General features: G+C 48.4%; 1 protein-coding gene across 1 annotated transcript; it reads right to left on the bottom strand.

Annotated features, from left to right (window-relative positions):
- Positions 1–526: 526 nt before the first annotated feature.
- On the bottom strand, positions 527–10,731 carry TFAP2C (transcription factor AP-2 gamma). The gene is made up of 7 exons (XM_066236775.1): positions 10,457–10,731; positions 8,332–8,817; positions 8,162–8,213; positions 6,731–6,947; positions 6,040–6,158; positions 3,223–3,367; positions 527–2,315 (listed from the first exon to the last, which is right to left on the bottom strand). Exons 1-7 carry the CDS (start codon positions 10,502–10,504, stop codon positions 2,030–2,032), a joined length of 1,353 nt encoding a protein of 450 aa, XP_066092872.1. The 5' UTR covers positions 10,505–10,731; the 3' UTR covers positions 527–2,029.
- Between the last annotated feature and the right edge of the window lie 226 nt (positions 10,732–10,957).

The following is a 10,957-nucleotide window of genomic DNA, read 5'->3' on the forward strand; positions in this document are numbered from 1 at the left end:
TAGCATGCCATGGATAGATTCGCAATATTGCGTCTTGAAACATGGAGAACTTCAATGGACTGAAAATGATGAGCCTACCAACTCCATGGCTTGCCTTTGACCGTATGCCAATTCCTCACCAAAAAGTGTGTGCCCAAGTAGTGCTTACAATCGTTTCCATTCTCAGTATTTTGAGGTGGCGACTTGGACACAGAATACAGTGTTTCTCAACAGGGCAGCCTTACACAAGAGACATTATTCCCCAAACTGCTGGCACTTCTCACTAGTGTCAATAAACTGTCCCTCAACCCTTGTGGTCAGGAGGATGGTACTCGATGCAGTGGAAGGCCACTGCATAGCACAGAACCTGGGGCAGCTGAGCAGTCTTGCAGGAGAGAGAAAATGAAACTTCTGATTTCCCGTGGGTCGCAGCCTTCCTACTCAACTCCTATAAGCTCAGCTGGTCAAAACTATCAACAGCAATGCCACCACTATTCCAACTCACCTTAGAGACTTCCAAAAAATCAGTTATCACCAGACTGTCACAGTTTCTATCGAGAATACTTTTTATTATACAAGTATGATATGCACAACAGTTAATTTGTGAACATTTACAGGCATGGAGTCCAATTCCAAACCTCCATGGCACCGGATACACGGCCCCGCCCCCTCCTGTTTTGGATCAGCCCAACAGGAATGAGACACAAAGTTATTGCTTTGTGAACAGAGCTTCAATTAAATAAGACTCTTTCGCATCAAGAACAGAGCCCAGGATATTTTGAACGGTGAAATGTAAAGAATTTGAGCCTTTGTAGCTTTTCACAACTTGATAATAGAACATGCATGCTCTTATCTCTCCTTTGAAACTCTGGGTCGAATGTTCTTTTTAACTTAATTTTAAATTCAATAAAGTAATTTTAGTGAAGTAAAAAACAAAACAAAACAGAAAACAACCAAAAAAAACACCAGAGCCCAGGATCCTAATTCCTAATACCCTGTGTACATTGTGAATAAAACCTAAGGATGTGTTTTAGATGACCCAATCACCTTTAAAAGTTATTAAAAACAGAACCCCATTTCTCAAAAAGTCATTAAGAAGTGCACCCGTATTTACAGACCGATTAAATTATGCATAAATAAAATCTGTACACTCGATACACTGTTTCTCAAAATAACAGCGCCTCCTCCGGGACTTGGGGGTGACAGGCAGCAAACAACGCTTCATGCCTACCCTTTTCAAGTTTACTCGAATCACCACGATGTGAAATAAATATGCAAATAAAGCTTCAGTACCTTAAAGGAACATGTCATTTCAAAAAACAAAAAAAATCTCCTATTTGAAGAGTTATTTTCCAAGTTTTAAAAAAAGAAAAACATAGAATCATCAGCAGGCTTTGTTTCTACAAGTTTTGTAAAACCCGAAGGTCCCCTTTGAACAAGGTTGTTTTTTTTTAAGTGTCCAATACCACCTATTAAATTAGTTGCTAAGCGGATAGAATCTGCCTCCTACTGTATAAGTAGGATTTGATATCTGAAAATGCTAAGTAAATACTTTTTTTTTTTTTTAGACAAATATTTAGTGGGCACAAAAGCCAGCAATTATCTTAACACCGAAAATTATTGTTGATTTGAATCACATCAATTTGACATTTCAACAGATAAGCATGTGGATTTTTGTTGTTGTTGTTAGCCCAGGGGATGGATTTTTTAAAAGGTTAGAAAACTTGTAGCACCACTTTTAGAGACAGGAAGAAAGGGGTTCAAAATAATAAAACATAAGCTTAACGAGGAAAGAATCAGAACTTGTCACCTTCTGATAACTTGGTCCAGAGTTAAGGAGACGCTTCAGCGTCAAGAGTAATACTACGGACTCCAAGAGCTAGGTAGGACAAGATCCAGAAATCAACAGAGGCCTTTTTAATGGGAACGCGAAGAACAAGCTCAACTTGTCCCCCAGGAAAGAGGAGCTCCCCCATCTGTGCAGATGGAGAGTGGTTTTGGAGACGTTTTTCCTTCCAGACTCCTGGCCCTTTCTTTGTTCCAGCCCATTTCATTTCCGGTGCTTTTCCATTTTCTCCAGGGACTTGCCGGAATCCGCTGGACTCTGGTCTCCAGGAGTCATGTAGGATTTGTCTATGATGACCAAAGCTTCCTTTATGTAGTTCTGCACAGCAGACACCGCGGCACAGATGGCCTGGCTGCCAAACCCGTGGGTGATCAGGCTGAAGTGAGACAAGCAGTTCTGAATGTTGGCCTCCAAGACCGGGGCAGGCCGGTTGTTCCCGTTGGGTGTTCGGTCTTGGTTGAGAAGGTCCGTGAATTCTTTACACACTTGCCTGTGGAAAACAACACACACCTGTGAGCCTCAATCTAGCTCTTCTTGACAGGTTAAAGAGTCCAAAATCGGAGCACTTTTTGGCTTTAAACTAATACTAATACATTATCCAACCCTCGGCACTTAGCACCTAATTATGTGCTGGTCAACTCTCTGAATCACTATCTTATTTAATCCTCACTGCAATTAGAAGATAACAGGATTAACCTCAGTTAACCAGGTCATTGGTCAAGGTCCTCAGGACTGGTAAAGGTGGGGTCAGGATTCCAGCCTAGGAGGTTAAGGAATGTTTGGTGCTGGGTCAGTTCAGTAGACCCATTAGGAGAATCAGACATTTCCGTGAAAACTCACTTTTTATCCAGGTTCACGACAATCCCCCTTCTCCCTTTTGCCCCATTTCCCGCCTTGACTAGTTCTTCATTTCCCAGGATTTTTAAACCAATTTACTGTTGGTTACTATGAGAAATCCTGCAGCTGCACTGTCATTTTTAAGACACTGAATTTGCCCACTTGTCTCCTGGCAAACCCAATCAGCATGACATTTAAGAAACAAAAAAAAGTCTTGTTACCCGGAAGCACACAATCTTTACTGGATGTAACAAAACAAATCATCTCTTCAAACGCATTTTAATAAGATATGCAAATATGATCATGAAAGGGTAATTTAACTATCTGGAACTCAACAGCTATGCAGCTCAAAAAACACGGGAGCAACACATCCATTCATTTTACTTAAGCTTTTAAGGTAGTATTTGACTTTGTAAAAGAAGCTTCTTGCCCGTTTTCATTCAATCCCCACCCTAACTTATTTAACCAGCTTTTCTTTTTGCAGCACCAGGGGCCATCCTGGCCCCTCAACCTCAAGATCAAGAGCAGTTAAGCCGTGGGACTGAGGTCCGGGGACTTACTGTGCGGCCAGCAGCATGTTCTTCCTCCCTGCCATCTCATTCCGGCCTCCGAGATGAGGTCTAATCAAGTACTCAGCCACTGGCTTACTAGGAAACTCTGCTTCACAGACATATGCAAAGTCCCGAGCCAAATGCACAGCCTCCCCTAGAAGCACGAAAGACAGACGTTAGGTCGGGGCTGTGGCCACCAGAGAACATGTCCCATTCCTCTTTCTAGCACTACCAGTCACTGTGCATTCTAAACGAAATCACAGACCAGGACAGTGCTTGGGCAGGCAAAGAGGTGTCCTCTCCCCTAGGAACAGAGGGTGAAATCCTACAATGCGAGGAAAACAGTCTGAAATTTTTAGCTGCACCTCAACTACGCTAATTGGTCACCAGCCCATGTTGAATAGATCAACCCTGAGACACACCCATGCTTTCTCTCTCAATAATAAAAAATAGTTATCGCTGTGAAGATGTCAGGTTAGACAACAGCAAACTGGTCACTTCTGATGGAAACTGACACAAAGTCTTTGACACGGAACTTTCTTTTTGAACTAGGGTTGTTAGGGTGCCCCAAAACGGAGGGGGACAAGTCTAGAATGTTTCTCTAAGAAAGGGAGGCAGGAGTGTTTATCCTGTTGGAAATGTGCAGAGCCCCACTACCAGCTTGGACGCCCCACACCCTTTGTCCCAGGTGTTGGGGGAGCAGAGGGGGAGAGAGCCGATAGAGTCCTCTCCCCCAGAGGTGCCTGGTGCAGACTCCACACTGTGAGGCTGACTTTCAGAAACCCAGATGGTGCCCGCGCCCGCACCCCCTTTCCTCCACAGGCTTACTAATCAGAATCTGAGAAGCATTGTGCCGGCACTTTCTTATTCATGCACCCCTACCCCAGGTTGATCAGAAAATCCAGCGGAGACACATTCATGCACCACACACTGAGAACCCACCCACCACTCCCCATGCAGACAGCTGGTCCCCGACAGGCAGTTAATAGGCAGCTCCTTTCTCCTTACCCTGACTTCCAAAGACACTTGGAAAAAAGTAGAGCGGGGCCCTGCCAAGTCTCTTTAGCACCATGGGAGCACCCATTAGACCAGGGAAAGAAAGTATTCAAAAGACTGCCGGGGCCTGACCAGGCGGTGGCACAGTGGATAGAGCGTCAGACTGGGATGTGGAAGGACCCAGGTTCCAGACCCCAGGATAGCCAGCTTGAGCCTGGGCTCATCTGGTTTGAGCAAAAAAGCTCACTAGCATGGACCCAAGGTCACTGGCTTGAGCAGGGGGTTACTCAGTCTGCTGAAGGCCTGCGGTCATGGCACATATGAGAAAGCAATCAATGAACAACTAAGGTGTTGCAACGAAAAACTGATGATTGATGCTTCTCATCTCTCTCCGTTCCTGTCTGTCTGTCCCTATCTATCCCTCTCTCTGACTCACTCTCTATCCCTGTAAAAAAAAAAAAAAAAAAGACTGCCAGGCTACCAGGACATCACCCCTCATTGTCTCCCCCAGCCAGAGCCCAAGGTGGCTCTGATGATTGGGCAAGGAGCTCAAGGTGGCTGGAGGCTGCAAGATAAGCCTGTCAGTGTCCCCACACCACTTTCCCGTGCCCTGTAAGTGCACATGTTCTGTTTTGTAAAAATTACTTCACCAGCCCTGGCTGGGTAGCTCAGTTGGCTAGAGCATCCTCTGATACACTGTATCAGGGCACATACATCAACCAATGATGTGAGTGGAGCAACAGATCGATGTGAGTGGAGCAACAGATCGCCGTGTGTGTGTGTGTGTGTGTGTGTGTGTGTGTGTGTGTGTGTGTCTCTCTCTGCCTCCTTTCCTCTATATCTCTAAAATTAATAAAAAGACCTTTTTAACTGCTAAGAAAATAATAATTACTTCACCAATGTACAGATGATGTACTCTAGGACTGTACACCTGAGACCACAATTTTATTAACCAATGTCACCCCCAATAAATCCAGTTTAAATAAATTACTTCATTTTTCCTCGTTCCCCCTTTTCAAGGCTGTACAGCATCCTTGGTTCCCTTCCAGGTCGGGTGGTACAGGCTTACTCAAGAAACTGAAACATCATCTCTTACACTGTTAGAGACTAACCAGTGCCCCCCACCTCTACTTTCTTCTTTTGATGGGGGGAACAAAGAAATTGTGAGTTGGGCTAGCCCCCTTGCTTACAAGGGCTTCTCTTCCCCGACCACAATCCCAATATTCCACAACCATAAAAACCAGAAGCCGCCTGACCTGTGGTGGCGTAGTGGATAAAGCATCGACCTGAAAATGCTGAGGTCACCGGTTCAAAACCCTGGGCTTGCCTGGTCAAGGCACATATGGGAGTTGATGCTTCCAGCTCCTACCCCCTTCTCTCTCTCTCCCTCTCTCTCTCCTCTCTAAAAATGAATAAATAAAAATTCAAAACAAAACAAAACAAAAAACCCCCAGAAACCATACTTTGGTCCACCAGTAAGTAACCCACTTTTAAATGGTGGCCCAACTCACTGATTGTATCTTCAAAAACTGTGTTGTTTAACATATAATGCCTCGGACACTCTGTAGTGTGCTTCTTAGGTTAGGAATACCCTTTTCTTTTTTGCATTGATCTCCTAGGGAACCCAGAACAGATCACGTAAGCAGCCAGATACTTAAATGTTAACTTTATTTGATGAGATTACTATAATTCATTGTAATGAACTTAAGACAATTCAAATCACCTTCATCTCCTTCTACTAATAACCATGAGCTGATTTTTAAGTTTCCCTTACAGAAATCGTGAAGGCCACAATGCAGCAAACTAAAAGCACCAGAAAACTCCACTAACCTTCTACTAATGACGTCAGGAGGGTTACGTGTGCAGCCTTCCGTCTCCCGGCTGGAAGATTCAGCCCAATCTTGTCCAACTTCTCCCGCAGCGACCGGCCTCCATTTTTAGATTTGGCTCTGTGTACAAGAGAGTTGACCGTGGCTCTTCAAGAACCCATGCTTCAAAACTCCCAACTTCCTAGACTGCCGTCAAAACTGCAGTCCGTCAAAGACCATTTATATTATGTGGCTCATAATCAAAGGACACAGGGAGTCCTCATTAATTAATTCTTATAAAATCCAAATAATCCTTAGCACGGCCCACATTTTTTTAAACCACAGAATATAATATTGCAAGCTGTACTAGAGCTGATAAATTGTCACGTGTAAAAACTGCAGCTAAGAACAAACAAACAAAAAACTCCCCGGGGAACAAAACTCCTGGAGCTTCTCTTCCCTTAATACAGACGCCGCCACATTGTACACAGAATAAATTCTAACCAAACGATCATTTGTTAGCGCTGTTTTAGCAATTCATTTTACATTTGGCACTTTCTAAAAGAGAAGAGATGTACTTAAAACTCTCTGAGCTGATCAGAATTCAGTGTTAGGTCTCCAAGTCACATAAATGTTAAAAATACCTCCTGGTCCTTTCATATAGTCACCTTCACTCACCCAGCCCCAGTGCCCAGAATGTGTCCCCCATATACCTTCTGAGAACACCTCCCAGTAATGAGGCATTTAAGCACTCAGGCGGGGACAATCGCCTCTGGACTTCAGCAACTGTCACTTTGTATTTAGATGTGGAGCTCAGGAGGGACAATCTTCCAGGGACGGAGCAGAAGACCTCACTGGGATTCATCACAGCCCCTACCAGCTCCTTCTGACAAGGGAGACTCAAGGGGTTCTTGCTCATTGAAATAGGACCTATAAATGAAGATCAGAAGTGGCAAGCTTGAGAGCTGCATCCAAGAGACCTTTGCAAACCACTAACCAACACTGAAAGAGCTCTTGAAACAAATAACATTACACATCTACCTATATAAACGGCAGCAGTTGTTTTTTTTTTAAGCCTTGTTCTTCGAAAATAATTGAATCTGAAATTCGCAAGTTAACACCTTGGGAAGTTAATTAGTCAAGATCCCAACCATGGAGGGTTTAATCTCTAGCCACTGTTAAAAACCTGTATAATTAGGACATTCGTTTTCAAAAGACTGCTTCAACACTAAATAAATGGTTATTTATTCTTCCTCACTCAAGGATAATAAAAAAATCACGGGACACGCTCAGATCCTTTGCTAAAATCTTAAGTGCAACCGATCAGGATAAGTTTTTAAATACAAACAAACCTGTTGTTATAAATTTACTGGGAAATTCAGGCTATTTTCTGAGTGGGGTTTTGTGGGTTTTTTTTAAAACTCATTTTTCCCCAAATGCTTTTGAGCAGTTTAACTTCAAGTAGCAGACTATATAGACACCTTTAATTTAGGCCCATTTCATCCCCAAAACAGCAGGGCTGGTAATCCCATCAGCATGTAACTTTATTTCACGAGCCACTCACTCACCAAGTACAATAATCCAATTTTCCAAATCTCCTTCCCTTCTTATCCAGCATAAACCCAGCCTCTGACAGATTACTCTGCCTGGTGCTTTTGGGCTTTATCGTAGGCCAGACCATTTCAAAACTGTTTTCTTGCAGGTCAGAATTAAGGAGACTCACCATGTACATGCATATTTGAAATAGACAATATAAAAACCACAACTCATTTGACAATTAAAAGTGTCACAGAAACAACCACTCAACTAAGTCATGTAATTAATTTTAACAAATTAAATCAGTGTTAACTCACTCCGGTACTTTCTCTAATATGATAAAAAAAAAAAACCACCCTCAAATTTAAGGAGTAACAAATATTGGAGATTGAGACAGTATATACATATATTTTCATTTAAGTGAGAAAGAAATCCCCTTTCTTCTCACTCCTAAAACCTAGGTTTCCATCCTTTCCACCACAAATGTCCCAAGTAAGCCACCAAACGACCCCACCTTGTCATTAAGTTAATTAACTTCGCAACACAGTTAAGAAGTACACAGACCGTGTGTGGCCCGAGGAGGATAAAAGCTTCCTCTCCCTACCTACCTTTGCGAATAACAGTCTGATCATGCAAAAGCAGGTGCTGCTCATCCACGATCTGGGGAAGAAATGAGAAAGTTTCTTTTAAGCTCGAGGTAGCCTGAGCAGAGGGCTAGAATAGAGTCTATGGGCAAACGGTCCGGACAGGAGTGGGCAAAAGCCTAGGCGCCGCTCACCTGCACCTCGTCCATTTGTTGCCCCATGTCATGAAGGCCTAGGTTCTCCGCCAAACCTGCGGCGTCCAGGGTGTGAGCGTGGGGCAACAGCAGGTCCGAGCGGCGGTAGCCATCCCTGCGGGCGCTCACAGCGCCACCGTCCAGCCCGGAGAGGTGGGGTAGCAGGCCGGCCGAGCGCCCGTGGTGCGAGGGCAGGCCAGCCCCCTCCTGGCTCTGTCGGCTGGGCCAGGCCTGCGGCTGACTGCCGGTGGGCGCCGGCTGGTGCAGGGGGTTGATGGCAGCGGCGTACGCCTCTCCCAGATGCGAGTAGGGGTCCGCCGACTGCGAGTAAGCCAGCTGCTGGTAGGGAGGTGGAAAGTAGGGTGGTGGCTGGTATTCGGCAACTCCGGTATGGGAGAGGGGCGGTGCGGGGCTGTAGAGATGCTGCCCCGCCGAGGAGAGGTGGGGGAGACGCGGGTTCCCATTGCTGCTCCCGTCCTGGCGATCCTAGATGAAAGAAATTGACACCCGGTTTATACGAAACCCCGCTACTGCGAACTGGCCGCAGCTCCGTTGAGCCATGGGCCCCCGGGAACCCATGGCACCAGCCCGGATCCAACCCGTGGAGCCTTGGGGCCTGACCTCCGGCAGGATGGCACCCAGGAACGACGTGCCTTGGGGATTTCGTTGTGACTCTCGAGTCTGCTTGAAAAAGGGAGACTGGAGGAAGCCCTGGAGGGGCGCGCCCTCAAAGCCCAGCGGCGAAAGTCTGGGCGCTCGGACGCCCGAGGCACTCTGGGGTGTCAAGTGTGAGCTCCAGGCCCCAGGGCAGGAGCAGCAGGGGTCGGGCGCCCGGGAGAAGGTCGGCCTGCGGTGTACTCGGTGCAGAGCACCCTCGCTCTTCAGCCCGCACATGTTCAGGCCGTCAAGCGAAAGAACGTGGGGAGGTGGCAGGCGCGGATAAAGCGCGCAGCGCGGGAAGTGCGCATCTCCCCCGCCCCAGGGAATTTCTCTTCCCCGCCCTCAGGACAAAGACCTCCCGGCGAGTGACACTCCCTAGCAGCTCCTGCCACCCAGTGCTGCCGAGGAACTCGAGAAAGAACGCGGCGCCGCAGGAGTTGCCCGAACTGCTATCGTGTGCTGACCAAGTGCGGAAAGGAAGTGAGAACCGCCTTGCCGGGACGGTCAGTGTCCCCACACAAATCGGGGCAAGAGGGAAAATTAAGGACTTGGAAATTTGGGCAACCTTGCCTGCGCGCGTCCGCTTGTCCCACGGCTGTCCGACTAAATTCTGAAGGACGTGTTTCCCAGTGCTCTGGGGGTCATAGGGGAGTGGGAACCAGGAGGAACAGGACACTGTCTCCCCCTAGCGGAAGAGTACGGGGCTGCTAGGAGGGGCAGCCCTTCGAGGTGCCCCGAGCGCGGTGCGCTGCCGCGGGCCCCCAGCACGGCTCCCCTCTCCCAGTGTCTGGGCTCACGCCTCCCGCCACCTGCGTCTTCTTCCTCTTCCCGCTCGCCACCTCCCTCCCTCCCACTCTCCGAAACTCTAGCTCAACCTGTCCGACAGGCTGGAGCACTCCGAGCACTTACGGCCCCATCTGGCCTCAGCACTACCCCCCCCCCCTTTACACTCCCCAGCCCCCACTTCTCTTGAAAGCCAAACTTAGGTTATTTTCTTCTTTCCCCGAGCAGATAGCGGGGCAGTTGACACGCCCGCCTCGGAGTAGACTCCGCAAAGATGTCGCCGTCAGGTCGCCTCGTTTTACCCCTTTGGACGGATATTTCGTGCGTAAAAGCCATGTCTAATCTAAGGAAGGGTTGTAGACCCGGCGTTCTTCTGAGAAAACGGGAAGGGCTGTTTTGCTTCGCGTGAAACCGACCGGTAAGCTTTGTGGGTGGGATTTGCCATTCTTTTTCCAGGCCCCGCTCCTGAGGCTAAATCTTTAGGGAAAGGCCCGACTCGGGAAAGGGGCCCAAGAGAAACGGACTAGGTGGTGCGGCAAATGTGGGCCTCCGCCCCATCGAGGGGCAGCGGCGGGTGCCTGCTTGCTGCTCCTGCGCCCTTTCCCAGGACCTCGGTCCAGTAGCCCCCGCCTCCCGGACTGTGCTCCCGCGGGGCCGAGCTGCGTCCCTGTGCCCAGCTCACCTCGCAGTCTTCTTCATACTTGACATTATCGGTTATCTTCCACAACATGGCGTCTTGCGTCCCCCAAAACCGTCGCCAGTTAAATCCAGGTTCCCCCCACCCCCCCAGCGGTAAATCCAAAATTGGGGTCAGGGTGGCCAGATGTCTGTCCCCGCCCCCGCCGCACGCGGGCCTCGCTGAACCGGTCACTGGATGCGCATCTGCAACTCTGCTAGCGTAGATGCTGCCGCTGCCGCTGCCGCTGCCGCCGCCGGCGTACAGGCCGCTGCCAGGACCGGGGAAGCCGCGCCCGCACTGTGTGTCCTGGCGATAGCCAGGGGACCCGGGCGCCTTAATGAGAAGGAAATTATCATAACTCCTCCCCCGGGGCCGGCGCGAAGGCCCGGGCGCCGGGCGGGGCGGCCCCCAGCCAGTCCCAGCCTAGCTCCGCCCCGCACCCTGGTCCGGAGCCACGCGAAGACCCACGATGCGGAGTGCTCGAATAGGAGTAGGCGGCATCTC

This window comes from Saccopteryx bilineata, chromosome 6 (assembly GCF_036850765.1).
Source record: "Saccopteryx bilineata isolate mSacBil1 chromosome 6, mSacBil1_pri_phased_curated, whole genome shotgun sequence".
Classification (NCBI taxonomy): Eukaryota; Metazoa; Chordata; class Mammalia; order Chiroptera; family Emballonuridae; genus Saccopteryx; species Saccopteryx bilineata.

Coding starts and splice junctions, on each gene's coding strand:
- TFAP2C (XM_066236775.1), bottom strand. CDS start 10,504: ATGTTGTGGAAGATAACCGATAATGTCAAGTATGAAGAAGACTGCGAG. Junction 8,818..10,456: donor AGTATGAAGAAGACTGCGAG/GTGAGCTGGGCA, acceptor TCTTTCATCTAG/GATCGCCAGGACGGGAGCAG. Junction 6,159..6,730: donor CTGGGAGGTGTTCTCAGAAG/GTATATGGGGGA, acceptor TCTTGTACACAG/AGCCAAATCTAAAAATGGAG.